This window comes from Ahaetulla prasina, chromosome 3 (genome assembly GCF_028640845.1).
Source record: "Ahaetulla prasina isolate Xishuangbanna chromosome 3, ASM2864084v1, whole genome shotgun sequence".
Lineage (NCBI taxonomy): Eukaryota > Metazoa > Chordata > Lepidosauria > Squamata > Colubridae > Ahaetulla > Ahaetulla prasina.
The window spans coordinates 225827688-225849378 of NC_080541.1; the positions used below are offsets into that span (position 1 = coordinate 225827688).

General features: G+C 41.9%; 1 protein-coding gene across 8 annotated transcripts in view; it reads right to left on the minus strand.

Annotated features, from left to right (window-relative positions):
* Positions 1–21691, minus strand: part of RTEL1 (regulator of telomere elongation helicase 1) — a 157968-nt gene that overhangs the window by 81064 nt on the left and 55213 nt on the right. For all 8 annotated transcript variants that reach the window (XM_058177924.1, XM_058177926.1, XM_058177928.1 and 5 more), the window contains exons 16-21: positions 18526–18607; positions 15895–16027; positions 10829–10942; positions 4969–5009; positions 2987–3072; positions 689–766 (exon numbers count right to left, since the gene is read on the minus strand). In XM_058177924.1, the coding sequence (XP_058033907.1) occupies positions 689–766; positions 2987–3072; positions 4969–5009; positions 10829–10942; positions 15895–16027; positions 18526–18607 (534 nt within the window). The remainder of the gene's footprint in view (positions 1–688; positions 767–2986; positions 3073–4968; positions 5010–10828; positions 10943–15894; positions 16028–18525; positions 18608–21691) is intronic.

The following is a 21691-nucleotide window of genomic DNA, read 5'->3' on the forward strand; positions in this document are numbered from 1 at the left end:
TTGGTGAAGTGAATTGCTGGGGAATATTAATGAACCCACTAGGTATGTGGGAGTGTGAACAGGACAGCACAGTGGCTTTGCGTCTATGGAGGTTCTCAATCATCCAGGTCATGGTTATTCCAAAGGTGCTTTTCCAAAAGGCAATTGGATTTTCTTGGTGTCTTTTCTTTGAAAACCTTTTACTTCTCATCCAGGAAGCTTCTTCAGTTCTGAAGACCCAAGCACCTTGTAAAACTGAAAAGCATTATCCAGAATATCAAGGATGACTTCTCCATTACACTCTTTTATGATCAATCTCCATTTAAGGATCAGTTCTGGGAGAATCTCTTTTACAGTAGTCTTGTGGCATAACCTTACGGAATCTTAAAAGCATTAAGTTATCATCATATAATAATGATAGTCTTGGCTTAGTGATTTTTCGGATGCTTTCATAAACGTTACTCTCAGCTTGTTGATGGAAGAACAACATTTGGCCAAGAAAAACAGAAAAATGCAAGCAGGCCAAAATATATTCCATCTTTCTTGGCCAGATGTTGCTCTTTCATCAACAAACTGAGAGTGACATTTATGAAAGCATCTGAATATATTATTAAGCCAAGACTATCAATTAATAAGGGAACTGACGGTGTAAGGTTTCTGAAAGAAAACTCATTTCTTGGGAAAACAAGTATGATGAAGTGTCACCGACCTCTGTGAATGCTCCTTTGTGCCTCGGTTCTACAAACATTGGCTTCAGTGCTTCTATTTTTCTCGCAAAGTCATGGGTCTAGCAGAGCAGAGACAGAAGAGATTAAATTAAAATAAAATAAAAATAGGGAGAACTCCCCCATCATCTAAGGGAGGTGTCTCCAAACCTGGCCACTTTAAGACTTGTGGACTTCAACTCCCAGATTTCCCAGCCAGCACGGCTGGATAGGAAATTCTGGGAGTTCTTCAAGAAACAGTGAATAACAAGTGTTGGAAGGGACCTCAGCTGTCCCCTAGTCCAACCCCTGCTCAAGATGAAGAGCCTATACATTTCAGACAAGTGGCTGTCCAGTCTCTTCTTAAAAGCCTCCAGTGATGGAGCACCCATAACTTCTGGAGGCAACTGGTTGATTGTTCGGAAGTTTCTCTCCTTAGTTCTAAGTTGCTTCCTCCTTGATTAGTTTCCATCCTTGCTTCTTGTCTTGTCTTCTGATACTTCTGAAGATAGGATGACTCCCTCTTCTTTGTGTCAGCCCCTCAAATATTGGAAGACTGCTATCGTGTCACCCCTAGTCCTTCACTAGACTGGACAAACCCAATGCCTTCAATAATTCTTATGTTTTAGCCTCCAGCCCCCTAATCTTCTTAGTTGCTGTTTTGTGCACTCTTTATAATGTCTCAACGTATTTTTTATAATATGGTGAACAAAACTAGCGTGGGCTTACTAAGGCTTTATAAAGAGGTACTAATACTTCACGTGATCTTGATTCTATCCCTCTGTTAATGCAACCTAGGATTGCATTAGCTTTTTATGGCTGCTGCAGCAGATGGCTGGCTCACGTTTAAGTGATCACCCACTAGAACTTCAAGGTCCTTCTCACAATTACTGTTTCTGAGCCAATCTGTACTTGTACCTCTGGTTTTTCACGCCCAGGTGTAAAACCTTGATTTCCTCCACATTAAATTTCATGTAGTTGGATAGTCCACCACACATTTTTCTAGCTTACCAAGAAGTAGGTTGTGGTCTACTTTGTCAAATGCCTTGCAGAAGTCTAAATATACTATGTCCAACAGCATTTTGCTGGTCTACTAATTTACTCACTTTGTCAACGAATGAAATAAGATTGGTTTGGCATGATCTGTTTTTAACAAACCCATGCTGGCTGCTAATTATAACTTTTTTTTTTAGATGTTCACAGATCTGTTGTTTTTCCCCCCCCCATACCTTCCAAGTATGGATGTTAGGTTGATTGGTCTGTAATTGTAATTGTAATTGTAATTGGCCTCTGGTGGCTCAGACTGGTAAGACAGTCTGTTATTAACAGCAGCTGCTTGCAATTACTGCAGGTTCAAATCCCACCAGGCCCAAGGTTGACTCAGCCTTCCATCCTTTATAAGGTAGGTAAAATGAGGACCCAGATTGTTGGGGGCAATAAGTTGACTTTGTATATAATATACAAAAGGATGAAGACTATTGCTTGACATAGTGTAAGCCGCCCTGAGTCTTCGGAGAAGGGCGGGATATAAATGCAAATAAATAAATAAATAAATAAAAAATTGCCTGGGTCTATTTTTCCCCCTTTTTTGAAGTTGGGAACCACATCAGCTCTTTTCCAATCCTGTGATAGTTCCCTGGCACACCAAGATTTTTTAAAGATATAATAAATACAATGGTTCTGAGATGACATTTGCCAGCTCCTTCAGAACTCTGGGGTGTAATTCGTCAGGTCCTGGTAATTTATATTCATTAAGGTCAAGACAGGTGTTCTGTTACCATTTTCTTGCTTATTTTAATTTTTATTTCTAGTCTGACTTTGGCAGTTATGTTTTTCTTGCCTAAGTGCAAAACCTTACTTTTCTCTATGCTGAGTTTCATTTTGTTGGATAGGGCCTGGTGAACAAGTCTGTCAAGATCCATCTGGATCCTGAGCCTGTCTTCCAGGGTGTTGGCTATTCCTGCCACAGCTTCCTGTCCTCTGTAAATTTAATGAGTGCCCCTTCTATTCGCTCATCTAAGTCGTTTATTACTTCAACTCCCAGAATTTTCCTGCAGGCTGCTGAAGTTGAAATCCACAAGTCTTAAAATGGTCAAATTTGGAGACATACACCCCCCCCCCAATCTAAGATCTAGTCCAGGGGTCTCCAACCTTGGTCCCTTTAAGACTTGTGGACTTCAACTCCCAGAGTCCCTCAGCCAGCAAAGCTGGCTGAGGAACTCTGGGAGTTGAAGTCCACAAGTCTTAAAGGGACCAAGGTTGGAGACCCCTGATCTAGTCTGTTCCTCAAAGCGGAAACCTACTCTCCAATATTCCAGGCTTTTATCCATGACTGGATATGAAGGAAAAAACACCAGGAGTCCATTTGGTATTATTCGGACAAGATTAACTGCAATAAAACACAGAGTGAGTTAAACCAACTTTATCTGACTTCAGTACTGAGGTAACATTTGCTTTTAAAAACACCTCTGGACATTTCTCTGCTGATCTACAGGCAGTCCTTGACTTAAGACCACAATAAATTTGGTTTTAATTTTTAGTGGGTTTTATTGTTTTAAATATATTTTAATCTGGGCCAAATTGAATAAGTTTTTTAAATATTATTTTATCTTGTATTTATTCTGTCGTTCTGTTTTATATGGCTGTAAACCGCCCTGAGTCCTTCGGGAGAAGGGCGGTATAAAAATCTAATTAATTAATTAAATAATAATAAATAAATAAACCAGAATTTATGTTGTTAAGCAAGGCAGCTGTTAAGTGAATCACACCCCACTTTGTGATATTTTTTTTTGGCCACTAATATCCCTCCCAGGGGGAGGGCCTTCTCTGTGGGGGCTCCGACCCTGTGGAACGAACTTCCCCTCGGACTTCGACTACTACCTGACCTTAGGACCTTTCGCCGCGAACTTAAAACCTATTTATTTCGTATGGCTGGACTAGCTTGATTTTTATCTTTAGATTTTAATTGAATTCGATGGGTCTTTTAAATTTTTATAATTTTATAGGGGTGTAAGTTATTTTAATATTTGGGCTAATTTAATCAGTTTTTTAAGGGTTGTTTTAATTATTGTGTATATTTGTATTTTACCTGCCTGTTCACCGCCCTGAGTCCTTCGGGAGAAGGGCGGTATACAAATTAAAATATTATTATTATTATTATTATTATTAAGCAAATCACTGCAATTAACTTCCCGCTGCCTTAAGAAAATTCAAAACATTCTTAAAGATCCATCTCATCCTGCCCCCCCCCCCTTTTTGAACTATTACCATCTGGCAGACGGTACAGGGTAATAAACAGAACAAATAGGCTGAAAAACAGCTTCTATCCCAGAATAGTTACTATGTTGAATTCTACTGTATAGTGCAATATTGATGCAATATCAGGGGTTTTCAATTCAATTGTATAGAATGCGAAGGATGTGTGTTTCCGTTTTATTTTTATAGTTATAATGTAAACTGAAGATGGCATTAAATTTTGCTGCACAATGTGCAATGACAAAAAGTAAACGGCAGGGAAGGCTCCCTTCCTAGACCCTGCCACTTAAAGAGTTCTGACAGGATTTGCAATACCCAAGAGCTCAGGTGGCGCAGTGGTTAGAATGCAATACTGTAGGCTAATTCAATGTTCATCTGCCAGGAGTTTGACCCAGACCGGCTCAAGGTTGACTCAGCTTTCCATCCTCCTGAAGTGGGTAAACTGAGGACCCAGATTGTTGGAGGCAATAGGCTGTAAACCGCTTACAGAGGGCTGTAAAGCACTGGGAAGCGGTATATAAGTCTAAGTGCTATTGCTGTCCATGTCTTATCTCTATCTCTTATCTCTCTGTCTCTGCCTATCTATATATCTATCTCTGTCTGCCTGCCTGCTCCCCCCACATCTATCAGAATGCAGTATTGCAGGCTAACTCTGCCCACTGCCAGGAGAGGGCTGTGAAGCACTAGAAAGCAGTATATAAGTGCTATTGCTATCTCTTCCCTGCCTGACTGGATGGAGACAGGCCAACATAATGGGATGAAGACACACACACGTTCATTATATAGTATCATGTGAAATTGTAATGTTCCCTTGAGTACTCTGGGCTGAGAGCTGCTTTCCAAGAGAGGTTCCAGAAACCAATTTTAGAGCCCACCAGCTTTTAAAGAATCACCAATGGCAGACATGGTGAAAGCAACGTTAGCGTTCTGGCTTATCTCCTCTTTCAACCCTCTCTTATTCTTCTATGTAACCGATCTACTGCATTGGAGCACTCAGTTCTGACCTGCACCCAGATTCTTTCTGCTTTACCTACGGTTTTCCCAACGGAGGACAGACATTCTTCTGTAAATCTGTAAACGAAGAGAGAAGGAATCCCATCATATCATATCATATCGCAAGATCTCAAATGGACAGCTAACATCAAAAACATCATTAAAAAAGGACAGCAAAGAATGTTCTTTCTGCGCCAACTCAGTAAGCTCAAACTGCCCAAGGAGCTGCTGATCCAATTCTACAGAGGAATTATTGAGTCTGTCATTTGCACCTCTATAACTGTCTGGTTCGGTTCTGCAACCCAACAAGAAAAACACAGACTTCAGAGGATAATTAGAACTGCAGAAAAAATAATTGCTACCAACCTGCCTTCCATTGAGGACCTGTATACTGCACGAATCAAGAAGAGGGCCGTGAAAATATTTACAGACCCCTCGCATCCTGGACATAAACTGTTTCAACTCCTACCCTCAAAACGACGCTATAGAGCACTGCACACCAGAACAACTAGACACAAGAACAGTTTTTTCCCGAAGGCCATCACTCTGCTAAACAAATAATTCCATCAACACTGTCAAACTATTTACTGAATCTGCACTACTATTAATCTTCTCATAGTTCCCATCACCAATCTCTTTCCATTTATGACTGTATGACTGTAACTTGTTGCTGGCAATCCTTATGATTTATATTGATATATTGACCATCAATTGTGTTGTAAATGTTGTACCTTGATGAAGGTATCTTTTCTTTTATGTACGCTGAGAGCATATGCACCAAGACAAATTCCTTGTGTGTCCAATCACATTTGGCCAATAAAGAATTCTATTCTATTCTATTCTATTCTATTCTATTCTATCAGCGTGCAGCTTGTAGGTGTTAGGAAGAAGATCATGCTACTCAGTTGTCACAATAATTTGCAGGGAAAATAAATGAATCGCTTTTCCATGCACAGTTCGTGGTGCTAAAATTGCTTTCCACTGTATGGAATTATTCTTCAGCAATGAAATGACCTGTTTGTGGGCTTCGGTACAGACTAGCTAGCTGACTGCAATATTTCCACCTTTTATTCTAAAATTCCTATCAGGCACAGGTCACCCTCGACTTATGACCACAATGGAGCCGAAATCTGTTAAATGAGTCTTGCCCCATTTTATGACCTCACACCTGTTCAGGGAATTACCACAGCTGACAAGTTAATAAGACGGTTGCTAAGTGAATCAGGCTTCCCCATTGACTCTGTTTGTCAGAAGGTCGCAAAACCTGATCATGTGACCCCAGGACACTGCAACGGTCACAAATATGATCATGTGACCACGAGGAAGCTGCAACAGTCCTAAGTGTGAAAAACACTCATAGGTTGCTTTTTTTCAGTGCTATTGTAACTTTGAACGGTCACTAAATGAACTGTTTTAAGTCAAGGAATATGTATGTATGTATATAGGTCTTGGCGTATTCGGGTCTTTTCCCGAGCTATTTAGCTCTCATCAGCTAGCCATACCCTTACTCGGATTCGAACTTAGCTCGAAATAGATCTCTACTAGTCTCCCTTAATTTCTTTATCAGCAAATACAAATTTGGTATAAAATGGTTTGTTGTGAATGCGACTGCTTGAGGGCTCCTGGATTGAAGCTGAAAGGCGAAAGGGAAACCGTAGGCTCCCTCCCATATTGGGGTAGACCACGTGCTTCGATAGAAAAACACTGTGTGTGGGTGTGTGCGTGTATGTATGTGTATGTGTATATGAAATCTAATGACAGAGTCAGAAGGGGGGGAGGGAGGATCTGTTATTAATCAATCACCTCCATTGCGTGATCCCCCCCTGGGGTCCTAACCTGACTGGCAGAACCAGGGCTTTAGGCTTTGATGAAAAGATAGGAGGGTTGGGGCCAATCTCACATAGGGTGGGGTGAGGGATGGTGAGATGTTCCAGAGCAGGGGTCTCCAACCTTGGCAACTTTAAGACTTGCGGACTTCAACTCCAGAATCGGCTGAGGAACTCTGGGAGTTGAAGTCCACAAGTTTTAAAGTTGCCAAGGTTGGAGACCCCTGTTCCAGAGGGTAGGAGCAACAGCAGAGAAGGCCCTTCTACTGGACCTCCCACACCCCAGCTGGACTAATGGGGCTTACGGGACCTGCAGCATGCCTCCTACGCCGGCGCAAATGGTACAGGCCAGTCCCAGTGGGGTGAGATGGTCCCTCAAGTAACCTGGACTCATGAAGGGCTTTAAATGTGATCACCAACACCTTGAAGCAGACTGGTAAACAATTTAGCTGGCGGAGCAGTGGCCTTATTGGTGTTTGCTGGCCGACCTCTGATCAAAAGGCTGTGAAACATGACAGTGAACAAAATGAAGTGAAGGGCAGAGCAGGATTTGCCCCTCAGCAGAACCCTGAGAAATGTGCAATTGTACAATCACAATTTCACAGGCATCGCTTTCCCTAATGCTTCATCAGAAATCTTGCCACCTAAGATGCTTTCTGGAACAAATTTCCCTGAAACTGTTCAGATTCCTGTAATAGTTTTATCTCTACACATAGGAAATCATCCATTGTCTGCTTTCTCAGTAAAAGAGGAACACCGTGCTAGAATAATAAATAGAGATATGACAAATAGAGAATGTTCATGGTATTATTCAAGAACAATGAGAAATTTGCAATAGTGACTTTTCAACTTAGCAATCCCCCTAAGGTTATCTGTGATCTTTGGCCAACTGACCTAAATGGGTTTTGATTTTTTTTTAGTTAGAAATAATATGTCACTGAATATGAATAAGCACATATTTTGCAATTAGAACAGATAGCACAGTGGTTAAAGGGAAGGGGGAAGTGAAGGGTTCTTGGTGCTCTCTGAGCTTGGTGGTTTTCTTGCAGATGTTTCATGACCCAACTAGGTAACATCATCAATGCTAGAAAGGAGCAGGGTGTGTGGAGAAGAGGAGGAGGTATGTGGGGTCTTCTCTGAGTTTAGTGGTTTTCTTGCAGACAATTCATGAGCCAACTAGGTAACATAATTAGGATACTGAGCTACAAATATTCTCTTCTATTGGAGGAGAGAATCTCATAGAGCAGTGGTTCTCAACCTTTATAGTGCTGCGATCCTTTTAATACAATTCCCCACGATGTAGCGACCCCAACCGTAAAATTAATTTTTTTTAGGCAGCGATTTCACGCGCCTCAGCAGCCGCAGAAGGGGGGGGAAAGCGGCAAACTGTTTTTTTGAATTTATCGCGCCTGAAGCCGTCTTGGCTAGCGATCTGAACTGCTTGCGATTGCCTTGAGAACGGAGGCATTAAAGCAGAGACTCCTCCCCTATTAAGTTTATCGCGCCTGAAGCCAGATTAGGCTAGCGATTGGGAGTGACTGCAGCTGGCTTGAGAGAGAGACATCAGAGCAAAGATTTCTCTCTTTTTTAATTCATCGCGCCTGAAGCCAAATTCGGCTAGCGATTTGAAGAGCCTGCAGCTGGCTTGTGGAGTCAACAATTGGAGCGCGATTCTTCGACTCTTAAGTATACTTCCCATATTTCCGATGGTTTTAGGCGACCCCTGGCAAATCATCATTCAACCCCCAACGGAGTCGCGACCCACAGGTTGAGAACCGCTGTCATAGAGAAAATGATATAAGGCTCTCAACAGTTTGAACTGGGACATCCTGAGATATCAGTAATAAATTTGAAATGGGGGGAAAGGTTGGAAATTTTAAACAAACAAGAAAAACTCACTACCAGAATTGGTTCCTGTTTATTCAGATGAAATAGGCTGAAGGCCCCAACAGGGCTTTGATGCAAAGTCTACCACTATTTTGTTTGCCTTTCGGATTGAAATTCTACAAGGGAGGGTGGGTGGTGGTATGTTTACTCCTTCCTGGACCGGGATGCCTTATGCACAGTCACTCATGCTCTCGTTACCTCTCGCCTGGACTACTGCAATGCTCTCTACATGGGGCTCCCCTTGAAGAGCACCCGGAGACTTCAGCTAGTTCAGAACGCGGCTGCGCGGGTTATTGAGGGAGCGGTTCAGAGCTCCCACATAACACCTATCCTGCGCAGACTGCACTGGCTGCCTGTTGTTTTCCGGGTGCACTTCAAGGTATTGGTTACCACCTTTAAAGCGCTCCATGGCTTAGGACCGGGCTATCTACGGGACCGTCTACTGCCGGCCTCTATCTCCCAGCGTCCGGTACGTTCCCACAGAGAGGGACTCCTCAGGGTGCCGTCAGCCAAACAGTGTCAACTGGCGGCCCCCAGGGGGAGGGCCTTCTCTGTGGGGGCTCCGACCCTGTGGAACGAACTTCCCCTCGGACTTCGACAACTACCTGACCTTAGGACCTTTCGCCGCGAACTTAAAACTTATTTATTTCGTATGGCTGGACTAGCCTGATTTTTATTTTTATTGGATGGGTTTTTAAAATTTTGTGATTTTATGGGGGAGTATGTTTTTTAACATTTTGGGCATTTAAATTAGTTTTTTAAGGGATGTTTTTAATTATTGTGTGTATTTATATTTTATCTGCCTGTTCACCGCCCTGAGTCCTTCGGGAGAAGGGCGGTATACAAATTAAAATATTATTATTATTATTATTATTATTATTATTATTATTATTATTATTATTATTATTATTATTATTATTATTATTATTATTATTATTATTCCCACTCTTAATCCCAAAGGTGCTTTTTCAAGAGGCAACTGGGCACTTCCTGGTTTTTCTTTGAAGATGTTTCGCTTCTCATCCAAGAAGCTTCTTCAGCTCAGACTTCAGCTCAGTCAAAGTTGAAGAAGATTCTTGGATGGGAAGTGAAACATCTTCAAAGAAAAACCAGAAAGTTCAGTTGCTTCTTGAAAAAGCACCTTGGGGACAACCATGACCTGGATGGCTGAGAATCTCCACAAACATTCCTCTCTTAATCTCTATGAAATCCTAAGAATATCAGCAGAGTCCTCATAGATCACACCTTACCCAGATCAGCAGAGATTAACAGCAATATTAACACTAAACCAACAGTCGAACTTAAAGAACATGCCAATCAGAGAAATACCAACTCAGACAAGCAATCGAACAGTCAACAACGGGCTATTCAAGGAATCACCAAGAATACACCCAGCAACACTGACAAGGGCAAGCCAATGGTATATAAACGCAGAGCAAACCCCACAGCCTTCTAGCACTGTTGATGTTACCTAGTTAGGTCATAAAACGCCTGCAAGAAGCTCAGAGAATACCAAGGATCCCACAATCCTCCTCCTCTTTGCAAACCCGACTCCCTTTTAGCACTGATGATGTTACCTAGTTGGGTAATGAAATGTCTGCAAGAAGGTCAGAGCACCAAGGAGCCCACAATTCAACCCTGATCTTAAAATTTTCCCTTCTACTGGTTCCAATTTGTCGCCAGGATACTATGATGTGTGTAGCACTTATTGTCAGTTTTGGAAGCTAAATTTCTTTCTTGCTTCTTAACTGTCACATATTTTAGCTGGGGAAGTTGGGAGGGGGTTGTTGTTGGAGCGATAGAAAGTTAGACATAACAACATTCTATATTCAAGGACTTTTGCCTGCGTCTGATGGAGACTGCCTGAAGATTGTATCCAATTGAGCGTGAAGAGTTGATGGGACAATGTGATGAACTTGTGGGTGTGGGGAAGGGCTGTGAACTGTCAACTGGGCGTGGAAAACCTGGAAGCTTTCAGTTTCGGGTTTTCCCAGTTGGGCCAACATGACATCTCTAATAAATTGGAACTTTGAGGAACCTCAAGCCTCAGAGCTTTATTTCGTTGGGGGTGTTCCTTGGAACCCTGACACTTATATCAGTGCATATTTACCATTGAATGCTTAAGTGAACAAAATAATAATAATAAAAAAGCTGGGGGATACCAAACAGGAAATAATTAATTACCTTTTTTCGTAAGTGGAGGACAGCAAACCTCCATCTGGTCCTTTGGGGATGACTCCTACACAAATTTGATGTTTATCAATCACATGTGGGTTTTCCAAATGAACTGGGAAAGGTCTAAAGAAAAGGAGAAAGTCAACACGATGTAATCAACATACTAGAGAGATGGCCTTCATGGCGTAATACTTGTCTGCCTAATTCCTGAAACCAGGCAGAATGAGATGGCAGCCACCTGTAGGCACTTAAGGGACAAATTTAGCAATCTGCAGTAATATTATAGGTAGTCCTTGACTTACAACCATTTGTTTAGTGACCATACAACGGCACTGGAATAAGCGACCTATGATCATTTTTCACACTTACAACCATTGACGGTCGCAGTGTCCCAGGGTCACATGATCCCCTTTTGTGACCTTCTGGCAAGCAAAGTCAGCAATGGGAAAGCCGGATTCACTTAACAACCGTGTCTCTTATTTAACACTTGCTTCCTGAGAGGAAGGAGAGTTGACAATTTCCACAAGGAGAAACAAGAATTCCCTTCTCTAAAGGAAGTCGTTTATTCCAAGTCACATAATTCACTTGCATTGATGGTAATCTTATGTAAATGTTCATTCCAATTGTAAAAGATGGCTTCCAGGTGTGACACCCAGATAACTACTATAATATTCTACTCTTTATTATCCAGAGTAATAAAAATAAAGCAGGAAGGGGAGGAAAAAAAAACTTTCTCCACGTATATCATGCAGATAATTGGCTGGGATAGTACATGGTGAGTTGAAATGGACATTAATTTTCGTAAAGCAATGAGGTGTAGAAACAAAGTTGAACTGAGATCAATCCAAAGCAAAACTTGCAGTCAAGACTTAGCCGCAAAACATCTGTTAAGATTCATATAAATTTATCAGAGCCTTTGCATCAAATAGAACAACTTAAAAGTTCTCATTATGTATGAGTTAATGAGATGGGCAGCCTATAAACTTTATGAATGAACAAACAAACGTAGAATGAAGCTCAACCAATCTCGTTGTACATATGTTGTGCAATTTGAATTTGAAGGCAAATATAGGGGTGGTCCTGCACTTACGTTGGTTCATTTAGTGACTATTCAAAGTGACAATGGCCCTGAAAAAAAGTGACTTCTGTTTTTCAACTTAAAACCATTGCAGCATCCCTTGGGTCACGTGATCAGAATCCGGCTGCTTAGCAACTGGTTCATATTTATGAATATTGCAATATCCTGAACTTGCGTGATCGGCTTCTGTGACCTTCTGACAAGCAAAATCATTGGGGCGAGCCACTTTCACTCAACAGCTGGGTTACTAACTTAAAAACTGCAGTGATTCCTTTAACAATTGTAGAAAGAAAGGTCATAAAATAGGGCAAAACTCACTTTGCAAATGTTTCACTTAGCACAGGAGTTCCCAAGCCCCGGTCCACTATTCCCAGTAAGTAAAGTTCTGCTTAAAGTTGAATGTTGATCTTTAAAATTCTTTCTATTGTTATCAGACATTTCCGGCTTTTTTATAAATCCACCAGGCACAATAAAACAGTCAAGCCATCCAAGACACAACAAAACATTTCCGGGCACAACAAAACTGAATGTCAAGCCAAGCTTGGGTTGCATAAGTGTAAACATAGCAAGTACGGTGGGCAGGCAATAAGATTTCTTGACAACCACAGAAGAAAATAAAGGCATTGTTCTATAACAGGAATTGGGGAGATAATGATAACCGTGGAAAATCCCTGAGTTTTTCATCTTTCAGTATCGCTGCTGTCAATATTATTTCAACCGGGGGCAAAAACTGCTTCCAAACAACCGTTTTCTTTTATAGAGATCATTCTTGTCTGGAGGCCGATTTGCAACAGCTGGCCCTGGAAGACCAGGGAATCTCCCATTTTCAAGATCTTCAGGAAGCTTTGAAAAAGTTTTCCTGGAAGATCTTTAAGGTGTGGGAATTAATGCTGCACAGCTTCCAGGGCCGGAAATACCACATTACTTGGAATGGTTTAAACCTTAAATATATATGTCCCAAATGTGCTTTTGCAAGAGGCAACTGGACTTTGCTTTTCCTTGAAAACGCTTCTCTTCTCATCCAAGAAAACTGGATGAGACGTTTCCTGGATGAGAAGAAGCGAAACATCTTCAAGGGGGGGAAAAAGAAAAAGAAAGTTTGGTTGCCTCCTGAAAAAAAGCGTCTTTCGGAGCTGGATAACTGAGAACCTCTACAGGCACTTAAATATAAATCGTATTTGTTTTGTGGTAGGTCGCCATCATGTGGGGAACCAGGAGCCCAGCGGCTGTATTGAATGTTGTTGTTGTTGTTGTTGTTGTTGTTGTTGTTGTTGTTGTTGTTATTATTATTATTATTATTATTATTATTATTATTTATTGGATTTATAAACCGCCCTTCTCCCGAAGGACTCAGGGCGGTGTACAGCCAGGATAAAAAAGAACAATATACAGTTAAAATACAATTAAAAAACTTATTATACAGTATGGCCGAAATAATTAAGAATTAAGAATCTAAAAACCCCAATTAAAACCAGAGAAAAAATTTAAAATTTAAAATTAAACAATTTAAGAAAGCCCCGCACGAACAAACAGATATGTTTTCAGTTCGCGGCGAAAAGTCCGAAGGTCAGGAATTTGGCGTAAACTAGGGGGAAGTTCATTCCAGAGAGTAGGAGCCCCCACAGAGAAGGATCTTCCTCTGGGGGCCGCCAGCCGACGTTGTCTGGCGGACGGCACCCTGAGAAGTCCCTCTCTGTGCAAGCGTACGGTCGGTGGGAGGCATGAGGTAACAGCAGGCGGTCCCGTAAGTACCCAGGCCCCAAGCCATGGAGCGCTTTAAAGGTGGTAACCAGAACCTTGAAATGCACCCGAAAGGCAACAGGAAGCCAGTGCAGCCTGCGCAGGAGAGGTGTCACATGGGAGCTACGCGTGACTCCCTCTATCACCCGCGCAGCTGCATTCTGGACCAACTGAAGCCTCCGAGTGCATCTCAAGGGGAGCCCCATGTAGAGAGCATTGCAATAATCCAGAATGTTATCAATGGATGAGAGAATACCTTGGCTATGGATTTTGCTGTATGGCTTTTTAATGTTTTTATTTATTTATTTGTATCCTGCTTTTATTTTTTTTACAAATAACTGAGGCGGGTTGGGCTGAGAGAGAGGGACTGGCCCAAAATCATCCAGCCAGCTTTCATACCTAAGGCAGGACTAGAACTCACCATCTTCTGGTGATTGGCCCAAAGTCACCCAGCCGGCTTTCATGGCTAAGACGAGACCACCAGAACTCATTGATTTTCTAGTCTGGAGCCTTAACCACTAGATCGAACTGCCTCTATTCAAATTGGCACTATATTTACTTATTTAAAGCATTTGTATTTATTTACTTATTTGTGTGTTAAATGTATTTGCTGCCCATTTTGCTGTGGGGCTATTCTGGGTGGCTTACAACAATAACATGTGAAAAAAAAGGATGAAAAAAAAAAACCCTGTAAACAATAACAAGGGAATAAAACCATAAAAATAAACAATGGAGGCACAATCAAGTAAATAAATAATATTGTTGCCTGATTTTTAAAAAAATCTTGTGTATGATTTTAAAATGTTAACTGCTTTTCTAGTTATCTTTTTACGATCTCTAAGCTGCCCAGACTCATTTTATTGGGACGTATATTTATGGCATATATCAATCACTCAATCTAACCATCTTATACTGAACTCTGGGAAGCTCCCAATCAGCAATTAAAAGAATATTAGGAATAAAAGATAATGCACAAATATAATAAAACCATAAACATCAATTGGAATTAAGATTGCCGGGAGAAATATCAACAACCTCACATATAACATAACATAATAACAGAGTTGGAAGGGACCTTGGAGGCCTTCTAGTCCAACTCCCTGCCCAGGCAGGAAACCCTACACCATTTCAGACAAATGGCTATCCAACATTTTCTTAAAAATTTCCAGTGTTGGTGCATTCACAACTTCTGCAGGCAAGTTCCACTTATTGATTGTTCTAACTGTCAGGAAATTTGTTCTAACTGTCAGGAAACTTCTTAGTTCTAAGTTGCTTCTCTCCTTGATCAGTTTCCACCCATTGCTTCTTGTTCTACCCTCAGTGCTTTGGAGAATAGCTTGACTCCCTCTTCTTTGTGGCTGCCCCTGAGATATTGGAACACTGCTATCATGTCTCCCATATGCAGATGATACCACTCTAATGGCAGAAATCTGACCATCTTATACTGAACTCTGGGAAGCTCCCAATCAGCAATTAAAAGAATATTAGGAATAAAAGATAATGCATAAATATAATAAAACCATAAACACCTTGCACCAAAGCAAAACACGCAACCTACAATCTCTCATTAAAGTCTCTCACCCCCCCCCCCATTTAACGCTTCTGGGGGAGGAAGGGGAACCCAAGCGTTTCCACAGGGTAAGGGCTCCTATGGAAAAGACAGGCTTCCTAGTTCCCGTGATGTTGCGGAATGTAGCCTGGATTCCAAGAAGGGAGGGGCTGTTTCCCAGAGAGCAAAGAAACCAGAGGAGCTTGGAATGTCAGGTGGGCAGGAAGAGGGTTAAGATGGACCCTCCCTAGCAGGTTACAGATGGTGATCACACGACTCCAGGATAGTGCAACCATCATAAATATATGGCAGTTACCAACCGCATGGACTTTGATCACGTGACCATGGGGATGTTGCAAGGGTCGTAAGTGTGAAAACTGATTGTAAACCTTACAAGCCCTCTCTGGGCTGGTTACAACAGCAGCATCTTGCCCCTATCTGGGTCCTCATTTTACCGATCTCGGAAGGACAGAAGGTTGAATCAACCTTAAGCCAGTCAGGATCGAACTCCTGGCAGTGGGCACAGTCAGCCTGCAATACTGCCTTCTATCCACTGCACCACCATGGCTCTAATAAATACATAATATCTCTGCTATTGCTTCGGCTGCAGCTGCTGTTTTTATGCAGCCTTTAGACTGACCTTGATTGAAGCGGCCTATTAATTAATTTTTTTTAATTAAGTCAAAAAGGAAATAAAACAGGACTCACATCTGCATCTCCATAGCAAAAGAGGAAAGTGGGGAAAGGGTCCCGCTCGTCAGAATGATGGTGCGGACTCCCTGACGAACCAACTCCTGCATGCTGTACCCGGGGCTGAAACACCAGTAGCTCAAGATCTTCCCTGTATCAAATGAACACCAAGGCAAAATGTTAGAGCACCTTCGAGTATCAAATTAAGGTAAAGGTAAAGGTTCCCCTTGCACATCTGTGCTAGTTGTTCCTGATTCTAGGGGGTCGTGCTCATCTCCGTTTCAAAGCCGAAGAGTAGCAAGACGTCTCCGTGGTCATGTGGCCGGCATGACTCAACGCCAAAGGAGCACAGAACGCTGTTCCCTTCCCACCAAAGGTGGTCCCTATTTTTCTACTTGCATTTTTTACGTGCTTTCGAACTGCTAGGTTCATTGCTGGGTCCTAAGGTCAGGTGATTACCTTTTGAGACCTTGTGACAAACAAAGCCAATGGGGTAGCCAGCTTCACTTAACAACTGGGTTTCTGACTTAACACCTGCACTGATTCACTTAACAACTGTGGCAAGGAAGGTCGTAAAATGGGGCAGAACTAAAATGTCTAACAACAGAAATGTTGGGCTCAATGATGGTGATAAGTCGAGGACTATCTGTACAATCAGTGAAGCCCATTTAAAATGTCCATACTTGGCAAGAGAAGTTTGCCTACAAATGATTAAATCCTTAACAGAGACTGAGCAACAAACATCAAAAAAAAATATTTTTTTTATTTTGTCACAACATCATACAAAAAGATTATATAGTATATACACATATAAACATATATAGGAAGAAGAAAAGAAAAACAATAGGACAGGAACGGTAGGCACGTTTGTGCGCTTATGCACGCCCCTTATGGTCCTCTTAGGAATGGGGTGAGGTCAATAGTAGAAAGTTTTTGGTTAAAGCTTTTGGGATTATGGGAAGAGACCACAGAGTCAGGTAAAGTATTCCAAGCACTGATGATTCTGTTACTGAAGTCATATTTTCTGCAATCTAGATTAAAGCGGTTGACCTTAAGTTTAAATCTATTGGTTGCTCTAGTATTATTGCAATTAAAGCTGAAGTAGTCTTTGACAGGACGGACATTACAATAGATGATTCTGTGAGTTAAGCTTAGGTCTTGTCGAAGGCGATGGAGTTCCAAGTTTTCTAAGCCTAGGATTTCAAGTCTGGTGGGATAGGGTATTTTATTGTTTTCAGAGGAATGGAGAACTCTTCTTGTAAAATATTTCTGGGTTTTGTTAAAATTAAAATTAAAATAATTCTGGGTTTTGTTCCTGGCATTGCTGCATGCAGACCTTATCCATTTTAATATTTCTCTGCAATGTTATCCAAACAGAACCAAAAGAAAAACAATAGAATTATTTTTTCTTTTTCCAACGAAATCTGTGTTCTGAACTGTATGTTTACAAATCTTCCTGGAACGAAGGACAAAGCCCATTTAAGAAGAAATAGGGAAAAAAAAAAAGACAAGCATTGCTTCGGAAAAGCAAAGGAAAATAACTCCCTGCAGAGAAACTCCGTTCATGGAATATGCCTCTTTGTTCTTTCTATTGTCTTCGTAGTCCTACATCATTACCCGAGTGGTTCCCCTGAATTGCCTCACTGGCCTCGCAAAGCTCACAATGTGTTACATGCAATCAAATATCTTGCTCGCTGCTTCCAGTCACAACCATGGTGGATATTAACAATTCATTCTGTCCTTTATTTCGGCCTATCTTTCTCCCCAGTGTTATTACTGCAGGTAGTCCTCGACCTATGACCACGGTTAAGACTTCCTGGACTTGTCTGTCCAGGAAAGGACACAACTGGCACACAGAAGCCCAAGGAAGAGACAGTCTCCAATACAGGTAGTCCTCCATTTACAACAGTTCATTTAGTGACCGTTCGAAATTACGGAACTGAAAAAAGTGAGTTATGACCGTTTTTCACATGACCGTTGCAGCATCCCCATAGTCATGTGATCAAAACTCAGATGCTTGGCTACTGACTCATATTTATGACGGCTGCAGTGCCCTGGGGTCCCCTTTTGAGATTTTCTGGCAAGCCAAGTCAATAGGGAAGCCAGATTCACTTAACAACCGTGTTACTAACTTAACAACTGCAGTGATTCACTTAACAACGGTGGCAAAAAAAAAAGGTGGTTCAAATGCGGCAAACCTCACTTAATATCTGTCCCGCTTATCAACAGAAATTTTGGGCTCAACTGTGTTCGTAAGTCGAAGACTAGCTGCAGTTGTCTCAAAGGTGCTTTTTCAAAAGGCGACTGGATTGTTTTTCCTTGAGGAAGAATAAGAAGACATTTCACTGCTCCTCCAAGAAGCTTTATCGATTCTAGCAGGACTTTGGGGGCGATGGAAGGAAAAGGTAACCTCCCCATCCAGTTACAACTGATGGAAGTTTCTTGAATGGGAAGCGAAACGTCTTCCTTCCTCAAGGAGAAACATCGTCCGGTTGCCTTTTGAGACAACTACGACCTGGATGACTGAAAATCTTCGTAGACATTTAGCCTCCCAATAGTATTTATTGTAACAACATGCTAAGTTAACAGCCAAATAAATCGACCACTATATTTTATGCCAAGGTGTAACGTGTTTAACCTCCAGGTTACCTTGTTTTTTAGTTGGCAATGAGTTCCACAAATCGGTCCGAGGCTTCCATTTTTTATTGTTTTCATCAAGATGGATATGGACCTGGAGAATGAGGCAGAAGATAATATAATATAACATAACATCAGAGTTGGAAGGGACCTTGGAGGCCTTCTAGTCCAACCCCCTGCCCAGGCAGGAAACCCTACACCATCTCAGTCAGATGGTTATCCAACATTTTCTTAAAAATTTCCAGTGTTGGAGCATTCACAACTTCTGCAGGCAAGTCGTTCCACTTATTGATTGTTCTAACTGTCAGGAAATTTCTCCTTAGTTCTAAGTTGCTTCTCTCCTTGATCAGTTTCCACCCATTGCTTCTTGTTCTACCCTCAGGTGCTTTGGAGAACAGCCCGACTCCCTCTTCTTTGTGGCAACCCCTGAGATATTGGAACACTGCTGATAACATCATAAGAACAGGAGATGATAACATCAAAGAACAGGAGATGAACCTGCATCATGATGTCTCAAAGGGGGTCTAAGGTAAAGGTAAAGGTTCCCCTCGCACATACGTGCTAGTCGTTTCCGACTCTAGGGGGCGGTGCTCATCTCCATTTCGAAGCCGAAGAGACAGCGCTGCCCAAAGACGTCTCTGTGGTCATGTGGCCAGCATGACTCAATGCCAAAGACGCACGGAACGCTGTTACTTTCCCACCAAAAGTGGCCCCTATTTTCCTACTTGCATTTTTTACCTGCTTTCGAATTGCTAGATTGGCAGAAGCCGGGACAAATAAGAGGAGCTCACCCCGTTACATGGCAGCACTAGGGATTCGAAGCACTGAACTGCCGACCTTTCGAGCGACAAACTCAGGGTCTTAGCCACTGAGCCACCGCATCCTCTCAAAGGGGTCTATACGTCCATAAAAGGAGTTCAAACCACCATCTAATACAATTTGCATTCCATAAGAGTTTTTAAAGTCCATTTACTCTGATGAATGTGAACCAAATCCTTTAGTTTACAATTCTCCTCCTTCCAAGTTAGAAATGACTATTTGGGTGTCATCATAAAGGAGAATTTGAGAGATCCAGCTAAAATTCCCAAACAGACATGTTCAGGGGAACTAAACTGTCAGATCAACTAATAACACATTAGAATACCAAAGAATACTGACAATTGGGAAAACACCATGAGTGTTGAACGAAGCTCTGGAAATGGAAACAACTCCTAAAAATAAACCATGTTTATGGAAAGCTGTCTCTTTGTTTTTCAAAAGCCCACAGTTCTTTTGCTTCTGTTGCATTACCTAATAGCTATTTTATTTAACTGCATCCCACCCTTATTATTTTTATCAATAAGGCAGCAAACATACCTAATATTCCTTGTTCCTCCTATTTTCCACACAGCAATGATCCTGTGAGCTGAATTGAGCTGAGTGAGAGGGACTGGCTCAAAGGCATCCAGCCAGCTTTCATGGCTAAGGCCAGACAAGAAATCACAGTCGCCTGGAATCTTAACACTAGACCAAGCTGGCTTTCGGAAGGCTTTAATGACCCCATCAAGTCAAGTGTTTCTCAACATTGGCAACTTTAAAATTTGTGAACTTCAACTCCCAGAATTATCCTGAAGTTCAACCAATCAATCAAAATAGAGCTGGAAAGGACCTTGGAGGTCTTCTAGTCCAGCCTCCTGCTCAAGCAGGAAAACCTGTACTATTTCAGACAAGTGACTGTCCAGGCTCTTCTTAAAAACCTCCAGCGATGGAGCACCTACAACTTCTCCAGACAAGCTGTTCCACTGGTTGATTGTCCTCACTGTCAGGAAATTACTTAATTCCTGGTTGCTTCTCTCTTTGATTAAGTTTCCATCCATTCTTTCTTCACTTGCCTTCCGGTGCTTTGGAAAATAAGCTGACTCCCCTCTTCTTTGTGGCAGCCCCTCAAATACTGGAATGCTGCTATCATGTCCCCCGTAGTCAGGGTTGAAATGTAAAATTTGTTACTACCGGTTCTGTGGGCGTGGCTTGGTGGTGGTGGTGGGATAATGTGACTGGGTGGGTGTGGTCAACTTTTTTTTTACTTTTAAAAGTATTTTTTACAACGTATACAGCTGAAGAGGTTGTAAAAAAATGCTTTTAAAAGCCTCTGATGATCAGGCAACTCAGATAGGATCGCCAGAGGAGCCTTTTAAAAGCTTTTTGAAGAGTTCTGAGGATCCCATCTGAGTTGCCTGATCACCAGAACCTTTTAAAATGCTTTTAAAAGGTTCAGACGATCCCAGCTGAGCTGTGCGATCATCGGAGGTTTTTTTTTTTTTACTTTTAAAAGCATTTTTTATGCCGAAGAAAAAATGGTTTTAAAAGTTAACAAAAAAAACCTATGATGATCGCGTGGCTCAGCTGGGCATGGGGGGGGGGGGCAGGGATTTTTGCTACTGGTTCTCCGAACCACCCGCCGCCATCGCTACCGGATCGGGTGATCCAGTCTAAACCGGGAGCATTTCACCCCTGCCCCTAGTCCTTCTTTTCTCTAGACTAGCCAAACCCAAATCCTGCAACCATTCTTCATGTTTTACTCTCCAGGCCTTTAATCATCTTAGCTGCTAAGGTTGAGAAACCGGCATTAAGTGTGTTATGTGCTGGACCCAAGCAAATGCTTGCAGTTGCCTATATCACTTAATGGCACCACTGCCGTTTCCAATAGCATGCATATTCTGGCTGCTTAAATCTGTAAACAGTGGTAGTAAAGGTTTCCCTCTTTGGGTCTGTCTTTAGCCTCCAGATCTGTCAATGAACCAATTTTCTGCTTCAGTGTGCTTGTGTTCTGGTTTTTGGGTTAAACTAAGGAAATTCTTCTGGAATAGCATCAAGTATCTGGAAGGCATCACATTGGGGGAAGCTTCACAGAGACCGTATATGCGTAAGGGCTGTCAAGAAACAGATGGATTGCACTTTAGAAAAGAGTAACTAACAACAGCCAGTTTGGTCTAGTAGCTAAGGGACCAGGCTAGAAACCAGGAGACAGTGAGTTCTAGTCCCACATTAGGCATGAAAGCTGCTGGGTGATTCTGAGCCAATCATCAGGAGGCTCTGAGTTCTAATCCTACCTTAGGCATGAAAGCCACTGGGTGACTTTGGACCAATTACTAGGAGACTGACTTCCTGTTTGGCTTTAGGAATGAAAGTCAGCTGAATG